Below are 20,195 nucleotides of genomic sequence, written 5' to 3' on the forward strand. Positions count from 1 at the left end.
TTAATGCTGGGTAGACACCCATCGTTTCCCAAGGCAGCAAGGAGATTATGTGGGAAACTCATTCTCTTTGACCCACAGTCCCCTTGAGATGATTGAGAAGCAGGACAATGTTCAACATAAGATAGATTGCAACATTATAAAATGCAAGTATTCTCAGACACAGAATGAAGCAAAAACATGCGTACATGAAATCGGGTTTAGTAAAGATTTTAAAGTAATTATTCACAAACTGGAATGCTTATATATCAAATTGCCATTTTCAAGCTTGTATTTATAGATTGTTCCTCCACTGCTACTTTGTGTTCCTAATGTGTTTTTCTGCATTTTGCTTTGAAAAATTTGGTGGAATGGCATCCTGCTACTCAGCAGTAATACAGTTAGTATTGGATCTCTCCAAAGCATTTGTAGGTATCAAAGTAGGTAATACTATTCTTAAATTTTTGCTAATACTGGATCGAGAAAATAGAGATTTGTTTGTTTGTTTTAAATAATAAAATACTATAAGCATTTGTGAGCACCTTCTTACTGTAGAGTCTATAGACTCCTCATTACTTATGATAGGTTTTTTAATATACTTATATAAATGTAGTACTAGACAATAAGATGTCTTTTAACAGTGCAGGAACTGAAATAACTTATTTTCAATAGACTTGTCTTCTTCCATTTGTACAAAACAGTCTCCTCTTTCAAACAAAGCATCTTCTAACATGCACAATCTCTTTAAAAGTATTAATGCTGCAAGAATTTTTTTCTAAAGGAGTTGGAATTAGAATTAAAACCAACATTATAGGAAAGTAAAATGATAGACTTGAAATTAAAAGTCCCTACTGTTGCCTTATTCCAAATTTCATTTGGAGCTCTATCTCTTACAGCTTTGGTGTCAGTAGTTACTATACTGAAATTATATTGGATTGTATCAGAATTTAACTTTCGTTATTTTCTTAAGGCAACATTATTTTTAAGGGTTGATACAGATTTGTTTTCATGTCTGTTTGATAGAAACTCCTCTTGCTGCTAGTTGTGTCTCTTGATAATACTTATAAAGTTCACCTTACACAGATAGAGTTTTTCAAAACATTACATTATTGAGATGCATTCAGATTTTAAAACAGGTAGTTTTGATGGGTTTAAAATATTTTTCTTCATTTTTTTCTGTGATTAGTGAGACTTTCCAAGACAAACATCTGTATGTTTTGTAATTTTCTCAAAATAATGTGAGAATTTGACATGTAGAAGGCCATATTGCAGTTTAAAAGTTCACATTTAAAACCAGAGGTCATCTGAAACCTGGATACTGTTTTTATACTAGACCATAACTCTCAATGGCTAATCTACACATACTACATCTTTAGATCCTCGAGCTAATATTGAAATCACAGAAGATCTTCTAGTCTTTTAAAATTTAGATCAGGGAAAACATCTTGAAGTAACCGTTTCTCATTTAAAACTAAGGTGGGAGTCTAAACAATGAATTCAGAATACTTAACAAAGGAGATGCATATCATTTGAAATGCTGTTTTTATCTTTACTGCTTTTTCCATTGAATCTGTGCTGCTTCTCTGCAACTGTTTTCCACTATAGAAACTCCATCCTGCTGCCTTGCTTCTCGTGAGCGTATTTACAAAAGTAGTGATGTAGCTGGGCCTGCCTCTGCTATTTCATCTCTCTCTCACAAACTGAAGGGTGGGTATGCATGCCAACATAGCAAGGTTATTCAGATTTTATGCTCAAAATGTTTTTTTTTTCTCCTTCCATTCATTTTCATTTCTTGCTTATAAAATATGGAAAAGGAAAGGGTAAAAAATATATGGGGGTTTTGTTGTTGTTGTTGTTTACAGATAAAGCAGTCTGCTACATGATCATGCAGTTTTTCATTTGGGAGATTTTTTTTTTTTTGTGCTGATAGTCTAGAATGCTAACTAGGATTATTTACCTGTATATGTGCAAATCCAAACCTTTGTTTTTAAAAAGAGATTATTTATTGCTGGAAGCTACTGTTAAGCTATGCCTTTCATAAGCAGTTTTGTTCTAGAAAGTTTTCTTGCTTGATGTTCACTACTCATGCGTATACTTTGAATTTGATACATTGCTGAGTGGCTTGCAGTGTTTTATGTCCTCCAAGAAGACTGTTGTCATCTTTTCATTATTTTTTCCTTTATGGCAAATTCTGTAAAAGGTTCTATCTAGAGTATTTTCTCATCTGGCAGCACTTAAGTTCATCTATTTGTCTATTTATTTGTTTCTGGGAAAACTGTGTATAAAGTAATTATAATTTACATTTCTGAATTCATATATCACAAAGAAGACATCTCAAAAGATCTCATCAATAGAACTGATGAATAACTGAGCTGACATCAGCAAAATGCTTGGACTAATATTTAAGAACCTTTTATTTTTTTCTTTTAGCAAGAACAATAATTTTATTAACCATGATGTACCATGCTATTTCTTCCCTTCCTCTTCTCCCTTCCCCCCCGCCAAAAAAAATTATAGGACTCATAAGACAAAAGAACAAAGATAAATTAGACTCTCAGAATTTAGGTTTATGTTTGAGATGTTCTCATTATATTCTAGTGTTTACATTTGGCATATTGTTCCTGAATATAAACAAAATATTTCTTCTCTGCCTGGAGAAGTATGAACTCCTACTATGTTATGTCCTGGGAAGCCAGGAGAATGCCCTAATATTCTAGTATAGGTATTCTTCACTTTTCCCTGTTGCTGTTTATTTTATTATGAGCTATGTAAATATGGAGGTAGCAAAATAATAAGAACTGTTCTGTAACCTGAGAAAACATCTGACTTGCTAGACTTTGATCCAAAAAATACATTTGTTTTTGTATTGTGAGAGATAACAGTAGGAAAAACTGAGATCATTCCATGCTTCTATATATTTTCTAGTGTAGGGATAAGGCTTCATGATTGAGAGCTGGAAGAATTTGGTTCAGATCCCATAATACAGAAGGAAGTAAACAGAGGCTTCCCACCTTCTAAGTAAATACTGAAGGTACTGAATAAAAGATGACTGCCTGTCCTCTCTGTTCCCATCAGAAATCAAGGTCCAAATTTGCAAATAATCTCTGATTAATTGAAACTCTGGGGTTTTTTTAACAAATAGTTGTTTCCCTAAAAATGTACCCAGATAGCAGAAAAAAACATTCAGTGTCTAGAAAAGTAAATTAATCCAAAGTACTGTGACCTAATTCTACATGCTTTACTAGAGAAACTTCATGTTTAGCTAATGAGAACCCATTCAAATCAGAACTTACCTACATGTTCAAGACTTTGTAGTGTAATGCTTTGTGGAGAGACAGTTATATTTAATTCATGACTGCTGCATTGCTTGCCAGTAATTTCAACATTGCTTGTCTTAATTTTGAAAATACAATTCTACAAGAGAAACTGAGCGTGTTCACAGAATTATTAGAAGCAGATTGCTTTAATGATCAACTTACTTGCATATACTTGTTTTGTATGTATTTATATCAAGATACCCATAGTTTTTATAGTTTTGTATATTAATATATGTACAAAGTCAGTGTGTACAGGAGCAACAAATTAATGCATCAAAATAAGAGGACATCGTAGACCAGAGTTAACAGTTTAGCTTAGTGGCTGAAAAAGGTGGGGGCGGTTTTTTAGTAGGTTGTGTTCTGGTAGCAGAACATTGATAGTTTGTCGTTTTAAAAAAGGTGGTTACCTCAGATTATCAATATGAATTGTTTTAAACAATTACTCTTACTCAATTTGCCTTGTAGCTCTGTTTACTTCCTACATTTCCTGACTTTTGAGCATTAGAGAAAATAAAGCTGGTAATACGTTTGGCATTTCTGCAAGTCTGTTGTTGCAGTCAGGTTAACACACACAGAGATAATAAATAGTCCCTGGTTTCTGTTGCAGCTGTGGTAAACTTAGTTAACTTGGTGTTTTACCTAAGGATATAAATTGTGCTTTCTTTATTGGTGTTTGTGGAAATAGTGAACTATGCCTTTTGATACCTCTGTAGTAGTGTTTTATCTGTAAATATTTCCTAACACTTATTTGTATGTGTCTTTGGGAGACGAAATCTATTGAAAATATTCTAGGGAAAAAGAGTTCCCTTTTTTCCTTTCATTTTGATATGAACAGAAGCATGTGTTTGATTTTTATCTTATGTTCATATCTTTAATTCTTGTTTTGTATTACTAAAGGTATCACTGTCAAAATATAATAATTTAATTATAAAATACACTAAACAGGTGACCGAATGAATTTCACAGGAGCTGCTAGACCGATTTCGCCAGCAGGAAAATCAGATGTGTCATCAAAACACAGAGCTGACTGCAGGTCACCCAAGCTTGATGTACGAATGAATAGAGCTGCTGCTGACCAGAAGAAGCCTAGGAATACAGAAGGCTTATCTGCCAGTGAGTCTCTTATGCTGAAATCAGATGCTGCAAAATTGCGGTCAGACTCTCACAGCAGGTCTTTGTCTCCAAATCACAACACCTTACAAACACTAAAAACTGATGGCAGAACAACTACTGGTCTGAGAGCTGAATCTCCAGGGCCAGGAACCCGGTCATCTTCTCCCAAGACAAAAACACTTACAACTGTTAGATCTGGTGCTAGTTCTCCACGATCCTCATCACCCAATGACAAAACTCTACCTCAGAAAGCTTCATCCCCTGTAAAAACAAAACTTGATCCTCCTCGAGAACGCTCCAAATCAGATTCTTACACATTAGATCCAGACACCCTTCGCAAAAAGAAAGTACCGCTAACAGAACCCTTAAGGGGAAGGTCCACTTCACCTAAACCAAAAATTATTGCAAAAGATGGAAAACCTGTTACAGAAACTGAAAATAGAGCTCCTTCCCCTCATGTTGTGCAAGAAAATCTTCACAGTGAGGTAGTTGAGGTATGTACTTCAAGTACTTTAAAGACTAACAGCATTACAGATAGCACCTGTGAGGACAACACAGAATTCAGAAGTCTGGATGACAGTTCTAATAAAGTTCATTTCAGCATAGGAAAAGCACCACTGAAAGATGAGCAAGACATGAGAGCATCTCCAAAAGTGAGCCGTAAATGTGCTGGTAGGCACACAAGACCCAAAAAGGAAAAATCCAGCTTTCTTTTCAAAGGCGATGGCTCCAAGCCTGTAGAGCCTGCCAAGCAAGCAATGTCACCTTCTGTTGCAGAATGTGCTAGAGCTGTATTTGCTGCGTTTCTTTGGCATGAAGGAATAGTTCATGATGCTATGGCTTGTTCATCTTTTTTGAAGTTTAATCCAGAACTGTCCAAAGAACATGCACCAATACGAAGCAGTCTTACTCAACAGCCTGCAGAGGAAAAAGAAACCAAGCTGAAAAATAGACATTCATTGGAGATATCATCTGCTCTTAACATGTTCAACATCTCGCCTCATGGACCAGATATATCTAAAATGGGTAGCATCAATAAAAACAAAGTTCTCTCAATGTTAAAAGAACCACCTCTGCATGAAAAGTGTGAGGATGGAAAAACTGAAACTACCTCCTTTGAAACATCCAGTCATCACACAATGAAATCCAAGTCTCCTCTTCCATTAACACTGCAACACTTGGTAGCTTTCTGGGAAGATATTTCTTTAGCAACCATTAAAGCAGCTTCCCAAAACATGATTTTTCCGAGTCCCGGTTCTTGTGCGGTGTTAAAGAAGAAGGAAAGTGACAAAGATAACAAGAAAACCAAAAAAGAGAAAAAGAAAAAAGAAAAGGTTGAAACTAGGCCAAGGGGAAATCTTTTTGGTGAGATGGCCCAGCTTGCAGTGGGAGGACCTGAAAAAGACACCATCTGTGAGTTGTGTGGAGAATCCCATCCATATCCAGTGACTTACCACATGAGGCAGGCTCATCCAGGTAGGATTATGTATTTTTTCATTACCGTGTCCATCTGTAAAATATATTGCACACACATATTTTGGTGTTAGTTACTGTTATGAAAATGTGTGGTTGTCTTGTCTAACGTTTTAATTTTAATAACTTGGTGGGGGAGGTGGTTAAAATGTATCTTTGAAAAAAAAAAAATCCAGTTCAAGTCTCTAGACAATTTGTCTTGTAAAATACAATCCTGAATTAGGGAGCTATTGATACTTTGGACAAATTCATAATAAAAACTTGAAAACTACAGTGCATTTGGATTCTTTAGATACTGGTGGGACACATGGACGTGCAGCTTGTGTTTTAGTCAGTTCAGAGATACAGAAAAGGATAAATTTAGACCAGGAAAAGACAAGCAGTTTCCTTCCCCCTCTCAATCCCTCTTTTACAGTAATAATACAACAATAATCCTTCTTTTTAAATAACTTTTTTTTTTTTTTTTTCATCTTTTTCCCCAATGTAGGTTGTGGCCGTTATGCAGGTGGCCAAGGTTATAATAGCATCGGGCACTTTTGTGGAGGTTGGGCTGGTAATTGTGGCGATGGTGGTATTGGAGGAAGCACTTGGTATTTGGTTTGCGATCGATGCAGAGAAAAGTATCTCCGTGAAAAGCAAGCAGCAGCAAGGGAGAAGGTATTTTCATCTGTTTCTCATATGTTTAGCTCTTCATCTGCTTAATAGTACTGTGTCCACAACTTGAAAATAAGGTAGGGCCAGTTTAAAAAATTTGGAATTTCAGAATTTTTTAAGAACTTGGAATATTCACTTATTTTATTGATAGGTTTAAAATATGAAGATAGAAACTTCACTGATTACTTCTGACCAGATTTCCTCCCTTCAGACAGTAGTGTTTTCAAATTTGTAAAGTAATATTATTTTTTTATCCAGTACAGCTGTAGCATTGAATGTAGTACCTAATTTTTAGACGTATGTGTCAATTTATTTAACTTTGAATTCTGTTTTATTCGTTTACTGAAATACAAGTACTGTTTTAACTTTGTGTGTTTATAGTTTCTTTAATGATCTTAATCATCCAGATCGCTGGATACAGAAGCCAAACACTGGGCAAAGTAGAGCAATTTTTAATGGAAATAGTAAGAAAGATGTTCCTCTTATATTGGTCTTCCAGGACCAATTTCATATTCTTGCTTAAAGTATACAAATATGTTCAAGTTTTAAGATAAGCAGAGCAATGCTAATTTAACTTTATTTTTGAAACCAAATTTGTTGAAATTTCTTGGGGAAAAAAAAAATTCTGAGGCAAACATCAAAACTTTCAGCTGTTTATTAAAAGTTTGCAGAGTTATGAAAATAATAGAAGTTCCATTTTGTAATAGAAAAAATTTTTTACAGGAAGAATCAAGCAACTTTTAATACTAAAGTGATATTGTCAGCTTTTCCTGTGATAAAGTGTAATTTAAATACCTTTTTAAAATTTCTCTAGATTAAACAATCTAGGAGAAAACCAATGCAAGTTAAGACTCCTCGTGCCTTGCCAACTATGGAAGCTCATCAAGTGATTAAAGCCAATGCACTGTACTTACTGTCTCTGAGTAGTGCTGCTGAGCCCAGTATCCTCTGCTATCACCCTGCAAAAGCATTCCAATCTCAACTTCCCAGTGTCAAAGAAGGAATTTCTGAAGACTTTCCCATCAAAATGCCGTGTCTCTATCTACAGACTTTAGCAAGGTAATTAAAGGAATTTTATGAATATTTATTTTAACACTCATCTATTTTTACTGTTGGGTAAAAATGTGTGTATAAACTAAACTAAAACTTACATAGAAAAATACATTTTTTTCCTAATTCTTTATTATCTTTGTTGTTCTTTCATTTCCAAGATCTTGTTAAATTTCTTAGGTTGTATTTGTTCCAAGGATCAAATATAATCTGAGTAGTTTTTGGGTGCTAAATATTTTTTTAACAACAGTTTAGTTGCTGTCCAAAGAATTTAACTTCCTGGAGAGTTTTAACTTAGTGGGTTAGTAGCAAATGTTTGTGCCACTTTTCTCTCTTCACTAGTTAAAATTAGTAAGAAGGAAAGCAGAAGACTTGTGCTTACTTGGTATTTCTAAGTACACTTCACTGTAATCATAGAACAGTTTGGTTGGAAAAGACCACTAGGATCATCTAGTCCAACCGTAAATCCAGCATTGCCAAGTTCACCACTAAAGCAAGTCTGTAAGCACCACATCTACACGTCCTTTAAATACCTCCATGTCTTATGTTTATGATGAATAGACATTTGGGCCTAAAATTCACAAAGAAAGTACCTAATGAAAATACTAAAGATAGCAAAGGGCAATCCCCACTCTTTGTTGGTTGAAAATGCCATTATATTTTCCAGTAACACTTGTAAGTCACAACCAGTTTAAATGCATTAGGTGAGGAGTAAATTAATAGTGTTGGCTGGCTAAATGTATTGGCAGAGGACTTTTGCATGTGTTTGTGTTTCATGAATGTAATCCTTAATCCTAATTTTAAAAATCTACTTTGATCTAGGCATCATCATGAAAATTTTGTTGGGTACCAGGATGACAACCTCTTCCAGGATGAGATGAGGTACCTGCGCTCAACTTCAGTACCTGCACCGTACATCTCAGTTACTCCTGATGCAAGCCCAAATGTCTTTGAAGAGCCAGAGAGTAACATGAAATCTATGCCCCCAAGGTACTTCCTTGTAATTCTGGGTTCTACGTACAAATGCTAAAGTGTTAGCATAACACTAATTTATGGGAGGGGGAAAGAAAAAAAAAAGGAAAACATTGCTATAGTTAAGTAGCTAAAGTATCAGATCATTCCAGATGAGTCTTTGAAGTGGCAGCAAAAAAGCCAAAAAGCCAATCTGTAGTTAGAAAAATATCTTCAGTGAATCACAGCATATTGATTGAATTTTCAGCCACTAGCAATCAAGGCAGATTTGCAAATTGAATTTGAAATTTTTAACTGTAATGCAAAGCAATTGCTTCTCTCTAGAAAGGTCTTGGTTTTACAACCTAAATACGAAAAAAGCTTGTTCAGAAATCGATAAGGACTCTGGCATAGCTCAGGGAAATTTATCCATAGTCCATACTCCAGGCCTGCTTCTTTCCCCATAGACAAATACAATTTTTTCAGAATCTCCAGAACTGCAGAAATGAAGAAGGGATCTTCAGGGTTCTTTTTGTTCACAACTGACTGTAGTGCAGATAAATGACCTTTTTGAAAGGAAGTAGCTGTTGTCTTTCTTCCGGGATTTCATTCTGAAGGGCAGTTTGAACAGGATGGAATTTCATTACCTTACGTTTTTCAAAGCAAATGTTTCTGCTTCTTTCTGTAGGAAGTTAAAATGTCACTGAAGAAATGACAACTTAATACTATCTAGGACCCAGAGTGCTAGATGGTTTCTGTCAGGTTAAGCCAGTTTCTGATCTCATTAACTTTACTATGATCTAATTAAAGCAATTACAGAATTTTTTGTTTTGCCAGGAATAAAATGGCTCTTACTTACTAATAGTCTGGAATCAACTTAGATGTTTGGTGTTTTCAGATGTCAAACAGTGATTCCTCATATTATAATGAGGGTGTAAGGAAGAGAAAACTTGATTTTAATCTGTTTCTATTTCAATCTGTTATATTTTTTTACTGACTGCAAAAACAGTGTATTGGAATACTACAATCTACAATGTAGTCTTTTCAGAAATAGACCTTTACTAACAAAACTCCTTAAGAGTGCATCGTTTTGGTATATTCCTTTATTGTAACTGTGGACACCATGGTCTCCTGAGGCCTATAGGGACAGCATAAGCTGGGAGTTCTTCTGCAGACTGTAAGAAGTCCACTGAAGGTAAGGAGTAAAACATGTCAGAGGCGTAGCCGTAGCAATTGAAAATTAGCTTTAAGGCTAATGATGCTAGAAACTTTTCCTTCACATAAAGTTCTAAATTTCAGTTGGCTTGCATATTAAAAATTCACTCCATAGATATTTTCACGTGCATTCTGAGGGCAAATTTGGTCTGAAACTTCAATTCAGGCATGATCTGAATGTTTGTATTCTCTCTAAAAAAATTACTTAAATTCCTGGAACTTACCATGTGCATCATTACATTTGTTTATAAAGCACTTGCATGTTTTTTCACCATGTGTAATTCTAATGTGTTCCTTCTTTTCCAGCATTTAAACAGTTATTAGGTACATAAGACAAACTCCCATGCAGTAATAGCATTGTCGTTATGAAATGCATGTTTGTTGATTTAATATTTATGTATAATTCAAGTATACTTTATGTATTTGTTAATGGGTCTGTAACTTCACTGATTTCTTTGTAGTTTGGAAACCAGTCCCATAACAGATACAGATCTTGCGAAGCGTACAGTCTTTCAAAGATCATATTCAGTCGTTGCATCAGAATATGACAAGCAGCACTCGATTTTGCCAGCGCGTGTAAAGGCGATCCCGAGGAGACGGGTCAACAGTGGGGATGCGGGTAAGAGCACAGACATCAGCAGCAGTGAAAAAGTATTTGAGGATATGGCATTGGATTTGCAGTTCTTCTTGGAAACTGTAGACAAATACAACTTTTTATGAATGCATGTAATGCCTTTTATTTCTGTTTATTAATAATCATTAGCTGTTTGTTAATCCACACAGGATTAGCCTAAGAACAGCTCAGGAATTACTGCTGTTCTGAAATTTGGGGTGAATCTTTTTTGCTTGATTTAAAAGTGTACAGTGGTATTTTCTTTCTCAGTTGAAGCATAATTTTTCCACACTCCTTTTTTAATGCATTTTTGTCAAAGAAGAAATGAACAAAAATATCAGCTCTAAAATTTCTTTATTGCTTTTCATTTTTACTGTGTCTACAAAATTGTAATGCAAAGAAACTAATTATGCATATTTTTATGCTTTTGAATAGAAGTGGGGTCCTCACTCCTGAGACATCCATCTCCTGAACTTTCTCGGTTAATCTCCGCCCACAGCTCTCTTTCCAAAGGAGAGAGAAATTTCCAGTGGCCAGTATTGGCATTTGTAATCCAGCATCATGATCTGGAAGGACTTGAAATAGCAATGAAACAAGCCTTACGGAAATCTGCTTGCCGAGTCTTTGCCATGGAGGTATTAATGTACTAATGGATCTTGTATGATCAGAATAAGACATTTGTAAATTCTGTCTCAGAATTCTTTTTTTAATGAATTTTCCTATGAATTTTTTTTTAATGTGCAGTAAAATATTCACTTGCTTGTATCATTAACTCTAAAAGTTATGAATACAAAAGTATTGCCTGTAAACCTTCTTACATAGTATATATGAAAGCCCTGAGGAGTATATATATAGCCCTGAGGAGAGAGACTTGGGGTATAGGTGAACAAGAAGCTCAACAGCGCTCGCATCCCAGAAGGCCAACCATATCCTGGGCTGCATCAAGAGAAGTGTGGCCAGCAGGTTGAAGGAGGTGATTCTGCCCTTCTGCTCTGCTCTTGTGAGACCCCAGCTGTAGTACTGCATCCAGTTCTGGGGTCTCCAACATAAGAAGGACATGGACCTACTGGAGCGAGTCTAGAGGAGGGCCTCCAGGATGATCAAAGGACCGGAGCACTTCTCCTATGAGGACAGGCTGAGACAGTTGGGGCTGTTCAGCTTGGAAAAGAGAAGGCTCTGGGGAGACCTTATAGTCTTCCAGTACCTGAAGGGGCCTACAGGGAGGTTGGGGAGAGACTTTTTACAAGGGCAGTTAGTGACAGAACAGGGGGCAATGGCTATAAACTATTAGAGTAGATTTAGATTAGATATTAGGAAGAATTTTTTTTCTGTGAGGGTGGTCAGACACTGGCACAGGTTGCCCAGAGGCATTGTGGATGCTCCCTCCCTGGAAGGGTTCAAGGCCAGGCTGGATGAGGCTTTGAGCAACCTGGTCTAGTGGAAGGTGTCCCTGCTGATGGCAGAGGGGTTGGAACTAGATGATCTTTAAGGCCCCTTCCACACTATACCATTCTATGATTCTGTGACATGTTGCGTAGAAAATCTCTGATAAAAGAATACAGCTGCAAAAATCAATTTTACAGATACTGTTTTCTCCTCATTTGCTCAGCTTCTTCCTGGTCTTACTTGCCATTACTTTTTCAAATCTCTAGATATTTCACAACTCGTAGTGTGAAATGAGTAAACAAAAGATCCATTAAAGATCGGTTGCTTTGATAAAAGCTGCAAGAGGTATCCTTATTGAGGCCATTTGTTTTTAATTTCAGCTAGGCTTTAGTAAAGTTTCTTCTGAACTTGTATACAGCAAGGATATTTTCCAGGTACTTGTAACGTGAAAATATAGGTGGATTTTCTCACATAAAGTAAAAACCACATCTCTTCTATAAGTACCACCCACCAAATTTTGAAACATCAATGTGCAGAAGTATTACTGTTTTTAGAAGAATAGAAGAATGTTACAATTTAAAACCCCTTTTTTTCCCCACTGTTTTGATTTGTGAGGGTAACAGAGCACTGGAATAGGCTGCCCAGGGAGGTTGTGGAGTCTCCTTCTCTGGAGACATTCAAGACCCGCCTGGACGCCTTCCTGTGTGATCTCATTTAGGTTCCTGCTCCGGCAGGGGGATTGGACTGGATGATCTTTCGAGATCCCTTCCAGTCCCCAACATTCTGGGATTTTTTTATTTTTTTTTTAAGTGGCTGTATTGTTTTGATTAATTCAGTCAATGGCAGAGACAAAGCAAGGAAACCAGATCTCAGCCTACAGAGTTCTAAATTTAAAAGGATCTTTATTTTTTTAACCAATTTGAATAATAAGGAGTGCTGCCACCTCATCCTGTGATAATCTCTAAAAATGCATAAGAACTTTGCTTTTTGATCCTTAAAGATTTTTTCAAAGACCTTATTTTTCTATATGGTGTTTGTGAATTACTTTTGTATGTCCCCTGTAATACAGTTATTTTAATAAACTGTTTTAGCTACAGAGCAGTGTGTCTTGCTTGAAGACCTCTGCATTAATTTTTGCTTGTCCAAAAGCATCAGTGCATCTTCTTACATAAGTGGTTTAAGAAACTGTTTTACTCCAGGTTTTCTTAACCAATTAATAACTCCTTGTGTATATTTTATTTTAGGCTTTCAACTGGCTTCTGTGTAATGTCATTCAAACAACTTCTCTTCATGATATTTTATGGCATTTTGTGGCTTCCCTGACTCCTGCACCTGTAGAGCCTGAAGAGGAGGAGGATGAAGAAAATAAATCAAATAAAGAAAATGCAGAACAAGTAAGTGAGGTTTAGCATTCCTTTTGTAAATACAGTATCTCTGTTGAGTTTGTGGTCAGTTTAGAAAAATTTTTCTTATATGTTTTAAAAAAAACACAAAAAACCCCATTTCTTATATCTGTGAAACAGAACCTTAATTGTGGAATAAAGATTCTTAGTCTTAAATTGCAGTTGAACTCTTTTGAGTTATAGATAAATTAATTTTTCTCCTAAAATCTCCATATTTTGTGTGCTGATGAATTAGTCTTTTAATGCATATTTTTTGTGAGTATTCATGGGAAAGAAGGGGAATTAAAAAAAAGCACAAGAACATTGCTAATACAGTAACAAAAAAATTCACTTTTTGCTTTTTCTTCTTCCTTTACTCCCCAAAAAGTCTTTCAGTACTTTAAGAACCACAGAATCACAGGGGTTGGAAGGGATCTCAGGAGATCATCTAGTCCAACCCCCCTGCTAAAGCAGGTTCCCTACAACAGGTTGCACAGGAAAGCGTCCAGGCAGGTTTTGAACATCTCCAGAGATGGAGACTCCACAACCTCTCTGGGCAGCCTGTTCCAGTGCTCTGACACCCTCACAGTAAAGAAGTTTTTCCTTAAATTTGTCTGGAAAAGAAAAGTCTGTTGTTAATTCTGAAAACCTATAGTTAATCTATGTAATTATATATATATCTATAAAAGTAATTGTATATACACTGGATATAGTTAATTTAGTGATTTAAGAAAAAATCTATATTTAGTTCTGAAAATGTAGCATGTAAAATGGTATAGTCTAACATATTACTTTTTCAAAAGGTATATTCTTACAATCTTTTCTAGATTTAGCTCTGAAAACATTATCATAGCTCAAGAAAGCATGCTAGTGCTGTTAGTAAGTCAGGGTAATTTTTATCACTTCAAATCTAGTCCAGCTTTGAACTGAGAAGTTCTGAAACGAGTCTTTTCAGCACATCAACCCTGGTACATTGCTGCAGTTGTTTATAAAGCAACTGTAATCTTGTCCTAAATTTTATGTGGGATACAAACTTTTCCATGTTACTGTATCAACATGCAGATTTCTAATTCTACTTACTTATTTTCAAGTGTGCCAGATTATTGTATGTACACATTAAATCCCATTTGTAATAGCTCTATGTGTTATATTCTAAATATTGTTTCTGTGCTTGGCTCCAACAATTTTCTGCTGTGTAAAAATTTCAACTGCTGCATCAAAAGTGCTGCTAGAACAGAGTGGGAAAATGTGTTTCCACTGATCTTTGTGCTAGTCATCCTCCAAAATAAGAATCTTTACTATATAAAAGAATAAACAAATACTGTCTTAACTGTAGTTTGGATAATTACTGACTGAAAGGTAAAGTACGTTAGAAAGGAATGTTAAAATATGCCACTTCTGCTCTGGTGGGAATGCCATTTCTCTTTTGATATAATGAGGGTGGGACTTAAAAATTCCCCTTGGTTACTTGGCTATGATTATAATTTTATGGCATACAAGAAACTGGCAACAGTTTTTAGCTCATTGTTAAATATAACTCAGATGATGTATATTCAAATCAAAACATCATCCTTCAGCAGTCTGAACATATGATAAAAATAGTCATGTAAATATATGTACACAGTGTAATAAATTCAAGGCAGTTTGGTGCTTTTCCACAACTGGGTTTCTTTTTTTTATGGAAATATTTTTAGATATTATTTTAATATACTGGGAGAGGATGAGAAATCCCAGTGATGTATTCTGTAAAAATGGGGGATGGGGATCTAGAACCATGAATGGTTTAACGTAAGATGCAGGTTCAAGGGCAATGTCCTTGCTAAAATAAAACAAGATGCAAGAATTACTAAGCTGCAGAGAAGACAGGGGGGAGCAATATGCTATCTGTGTAGATAGGAACTGTGGGGTCAAGGAGAATACCTAGATTTTGAACTTTTTCTGAATAATTTATTGTATTTAGTGTAGAGTTCAATCTCATGCTTACTACTTCATATGCTGAGTACACTTTACCACATTATGCCCGCCAAGAAAGTACAGAGAAATGTCTGGTTTGATGATTCTTGTCTAGGTAAGCATGTGCCTAAAATTCATTTCAAATAATACCATAGCATTTATCGGCATTCAAGCAGTCAAGGTCCATGGGAAACCTACTTGCAGGAATATACATAGACAATTTAATGGGTTTAAAATAAGAAGTTTGAATCTGGCTTTCCATGTCATTATTTTGGGTTCCATAGTTCAAGCAGGATCAGATTTTCTTCTAAAAAAGAAGCAGAGGAAACAGTTTATATCCTTCATAGATGTCTTTCCTTGCCTTCTGAAATAGGGTATCGTGATCAGAACCTCCGTCTTTTTCTCTGCTACTCTTCCCCAAACCACACCTTGCTGGTCTCCACCCTCTCTGCTCCTCTACCACTGCCTTCGTACCCACTGCCTGGTGGGACTTGGCTCCCAAGGCACAGCCGTTCTGATACTGTCGCATTAACTAAGAATCATTATTTTCATGGCTCTAATGAAATAAAGCAGCTGTTAGCCTTAGCTTGATTAGCAAGTTTGTTATGGCTGGTTTTTGCTGCTCAAAAAAGTCATTATTAACAGTTGGAATATGTTATTTTTTCTAATTTTTTTTGTTTTCAAATTATTGCAACGTAATGTTTCACATATTTCAGTCATGAGAAATATGTGGTAGTATACAGTGTACTTCCTGAATTCTTTGTTTGGTGTTCATGTGTAACTTGTTATTGTAAAAATTATCTGCCAGGAACTGCTTTGAAGTTCACATTTTTTTATAGGATTGTTGCATACATCAAAAATGTTTTTATCTCTATTTATTTAACCTTTTTTCACTGAAAGTCTGTTAACAACATACTGATTGCTTTGCATCTTAGGAAAAAGACACAAGAGTATGTGAACATCCTCTGTCAGACATAGTGATTGCGGGCGAAGCAGCTCACCCATTACCCCACACTTTTCATCGCCTTCTCCAGACAATCTCTGATCTTATGATGTCCCTTCCCAGTGGTAGTGCATTACAGCAAATGGCCTTAAGGTAAATACAAATTAAGAAAATTCTTAAAAGGCTGGAAACTTAACATTACACATGAAAAGATTTTGCAATGTAGATAGAAGTTTGAAACAGTTTTATGTGCCTGTGTGAAAAGGAAAGGGTCTATCCTTATGCATAGGAAAGATATGTGTAAAAGATGTATGTATGTATTTATACATATAAATAATAGTATAAAAGATTTTGTAGAGAAAAATGTATTTACTCGTAAATTCTATACTATATCCACTATGAAAAACAACCATATTACTGAATAATAGGGTAGTGTAGTATCTGTGTGTGTGTGTGTGCATAGTAGCATATCTTTTGCTCAGAAATCTGTCATCTGAATAATAACTTTAAATTGTTTGAAATTTTTCCTGTCTATCTGTCTCAAAGATAAAAGTTGAATACTAATTATTATATTCACTGTTAAAATTCTAAGAGAAGTTTATTCCTACCTTCCTCAAAATGATACATAGAAAGACTTAAAATCATAGAATCATAGAATGGTTTGGGTTGGAAGGGACATTAAAGATCATCTAGTTCCAACCCCCCTGCCATCAGCAGGGACACCTTCCACTACACCAGGTTGCTCAAAGCTTCATCCAGCCTGGCCTTAAACACTTCCAAGGAGCGGGCATCCACAACTTCTCTGGGCAACCTGTGCCGGTGTCTCACCACCCTCACAGTGAAGAATATCTTCTCAATATCTAATCTAAACCTCCCCTCTTCCAGTTTAAAGCCATTTCCCCTTGTTCTGTCCCTGCCTGTCCTCATAAAAAGTCCCTCCCCACCCTTCCTATAGGCCCCTTCAGGTACTGGAAGGCTGCTCTAAGGCCTTTTCTCTTCTCCAGGCTGAACAGCTTCAACTCTCTCAGCCTGTCATCCTGGTGGCCCTCCTCTGGACTTGCTCCAGCAAGTCCATGTCCTTCTTAGGTTGAAGACCCCAGAACTGGATGCAGTATGCCATGTGGGGTGTCACGAGAGTAGAGTAAAGTAGAGGGGCAGAATCACCTCCCTTGACATGCTGGCCACACTTCTCTTGATGCAACCCATCCTACAAAAAGTTGAAGTTAAAATTTTATTAATGTTTTGAGAAACAAAGATTTAACTAATAGTTTCACTGTTAGATTATATCTTTTAAATAATATTCAAAATTTCAAAGTCCACTAAATGTGTTTTCAGGTGCTGGAGTCTCAAATTCAAACAATCTGATCACCAATTCCTGCACCAGAGCAATGTTTTTCATCATATCAACAATATTTTGTCTAAATCTGATGATGGAGATAGCGAAGAGAGTTTTAGTATCAGTATTCAGTCTGGTTTTGAAGTCATGAATCAGGCAAGTATTACACCTCTCATTCAGAAGCAGAGATCTATTATGAACAGCCTGTGCTTCCTGTGATAATTCTGTTTTAATTAAAACATTCTTTATTGCAGTGTGATATTTCATTGGATGTATCTCAGTTTGGGATCTTGCTGCTGATATTCTGGTTCTCATATTTAGCTTTAGAAGTTCAAATATTGACCCTTAGCCTGTATACCACTCAAACATAAGTTTTGGAGCAGTGCTTGGAAGTGCTTGTTTGCAAGTACAGTGTTTGAGGGTCTCTTAGATTTCATTTAGTTAGTTCATTTGGTTCATTGAGTTAGTTCTTTTTTTAAATGTTGTGTACTTCCAGTTCTTAGGCGCTTATATCTTTTTTCCTTCTGTTATTCGAGGAGTACAAAGTAATACTCCTGGTGAATATCTTTAAAGTGCTTTCTTCCATTTATTAATACATTTAGGCATTTACTAATATATTCAGCTGTTAGCTATGAATATTTCCTTTGGTTTAAAGGGCTGAATAATTTGAACTGATAAATGATAAATTTCTTCTTTCATTCAGAGAGCATATTTTTCGGAATAAAAATGTCTGTATAGTTTAAAAATGGCAAAGAATGTCTGTATTTTGGCTTACTTTCAGATATTTTAAATATTTTCATTTGTTTTCACAGGAACTGTGTATAGTGGTTTGTCTAAAAGACCTCACCAGCATTGTTGACATTAAAACATCAAGCCGACCTGCCATGATTGGTAGTTTAACAGATGGGTCTACAGAAACGTTCTGGGAGTCAGGAGATGAAGATAAAAACAAAACTAAGAACATCACAATTAACTGTGTAAAAGGAATCAATGCACGTTTTGTGTGTGTTCATGTAGACAATTCCAGAGATCTTGGGGTAAGAGGAAAATGAAATGAAATATCTCTCATCGAAGGTGCATAGTCAGTCGTATATACTTATCAATCAAGAACAACCACCATTTCATTTGTCCAGTTCAGTTTGTAATTTTAATTCAGTTTGGAATTCTTTGTCCTTGGTTTTGATCACTTTTAAATTTATTTATTTATTTATTTATTCTTGTTATGAAACAAATTGTCTCTCTTTTATATATGTACTCTTAATACGGAATAAGTAGTAAGAATGGTCCTCGTTTGAAGTGTTTTGTTCTTATTTTGCTTGTCTGTTGCAGAACAAAGTGACTTCAATGACCTTCCTAACTGGCAAGGCAGTAGAAGATCTCTGCAGAATAAAGCAGGTAAACATTTTAGCAGTTGACATTGAAAAGTTGCCATCATTTTTTGTCTTCATAGAGCAGAGATTTTTCTAAGCAAATAGTTTTTATTTCTTGTGATAGATAAATTATTTTACAAATATCAGACTTCATAATATTCTTGGAAAATAATGTATTATTAATGACAGAATTCAGTCATATGCTGAATATTGATCAAGCTTTTACTCTTTTACTGAAACAGAACAGGGTAATATAAAACGATCCTTTATTTTTGTTTAATTGCTACAGCTGAAAGGACAGATGGTGTAGAAAGTTTCCAAAAAGACTGTTTACGTTGCATTTTATAAGGTCCAACAAGATGTTTGATTTCTTTTAGGGTACTTATATCTGAATATACCTGAAATAATTGCATTAAGTAGTATTACACATTATTAGATATTCTGATGCCTGACTTTTTAGTGTTGCACTGTCATTGCCTTTTATCTGCTTCAGGGAATAATTTTTCATTAGATAAATGCAGTTTAAAGAGTTAGCAGAAGCAGAATGCCATGAGAAAGGAGAAAATAAATCATTTACCCTCAACACAAATTTTTCTAGTTACATGGTCTAATACACATTTATAGCAAACATTTTACCCTCCCATTTTAGTTTTCAGCTTCAGGTAGCTGAAGACTTTTGTCCGGAGACTCAAGTTCAGAATGGTATTTGGTCTTTACACATCTGTTGCTAAACCAAATGATTGATGCATGGGTTTTTTTACACAGAGAAAAATATTTTGCATTCTGACACTGATGTGACCCATGAAAGGTATGTAAGGTTTCAAGCAGGCAGTTACCATTTTGGGCTCAAAACTTTATTATTTGGATTATTGACAGTCACTGTCTTCAGTGACATGCTTGGTCAGGTACTGTGGGATGAATTCCTGGAGGGAAGAGGGGCTCAGGACAGCTGGCTTGTACTCAAAGATCTCCTTCTCCAAGCTCAGGAGCGGTAAATCCCAACAAAGAGGAAGGCAGGCAAAAACAGCAGGAGGCCTGCATGGATGGACAGAAAGCTTCTGAACAAACTTAGGATCAAGAAAGAAGCCTATACAGGGTGGAAGGAAGGATAGGTAACCTGGGAGGAATACAGAGAAATTGCCCAAGTGGCCAGGGATCAGGTTAGGAAAGCCAAGGCCCTGACAATTAAATTTGGCCAGAGATGTCAAGGGCAACAAAAAAAACTTCTACAGGTATGTTGGGGAGAAAAAGAAAACTAGGGAAAATGTGGGCCCTCTCCGGAAGGCGACAGGAGATCTGGTCACTCAGGACATTGAGAAGGTTGAGGTGCTCAATGACTTTTTTGCCTCATTCTTCACCGGCAAGGGCTCATGCCACGCTGCCCAAGTCCTAGAAAGCCAAGGAAGGGTCTGAGAGAAGGAAGAACTGCCAGCTGTAGGAGAAGACCAGGTTTGGGAGCACCT

The 20,195-nt window shown here is 36.0% G+C and overlaps 1 protein-coding gene across 1 annotated transcript in view; it reads left to right on the top strand.

The window, feature by feature from the left end:
* Positions 1 to 18,757, top strand: part of LOC104528121 (E3 ubiquitin-protein ligase MYCBP2-like) — a gene marked incomplete at both ends in the record, with an annotated part of 54,530 nt that extends 35,773 nt beyond the window's left edge. Inside the window, 12 exons of the mRNA XM_029085967.1 lie at positions 1,582 to 1,683; positions 4,239 to 5,882; positions 6,367 to 6,536; positions 7,348 to 7,592; positions 8,406 to 8,600; positions 10,211 to 10,368; positions 10,798 to 10,997; positions 12,993 to 13,142; positions 16,019 to 16,179; positions 17,362 to 17,518; positions 18,175 to 18,399; positions 18,692 to 18,757. Coding sequence (XP_028941800.1) covers positions 1,582 to 1,683; positions 4,239 to 5,882; positions 6,367 to 6,536; positions 7,348 to 7,592; positions 8,406 to 8,600; positions 10,211 to 10,368; positions 10,798 to 10,997; positions 12,993 to 13,142; positions 16,019 to 16,179; positions 17,362 to 17,518; positions 18,175 to 18,399; positions 18,692 to 18,757 — 3,473 coding nt within the window. The remainder of the gene's footprint in view (positions 1 to 1,581; positions 1,684 to 4,238; positions 5,883 to 6,366; positions 6,537 to 7,347; positions 7,593 to 8,405; positions 8,601 to 10,210; positions 10,369 to 10,797; positions 10,998 to 12,992; positions 13,143 to 16,018; positions 16,180 to 17,361; positions 17,519 to 18,174; positions 18,400 to 18,691) is intronic.
* Between the last annotated feature and the right edge of the window lie 1,438 nt (positions 18,758 to 20,195).

This window comes from Antrostomus carolinensis, unplaced genomic scaffold (assembly GCF_000700745.2).
Source record: "Antrostomus carolinensis isolate BGI_N321 unplaced genomic scaffold, ASM70074v2 scaffold5167, whole genome shotgun sequence".
In the NCBI taxonomy this organism is placed as follows: Eukaryota; Metazoa; Chordata; class Aves; order Caprimulgiformes; family Caprimulgidae; genus Antrostomus; species Antrostomus carolinensis.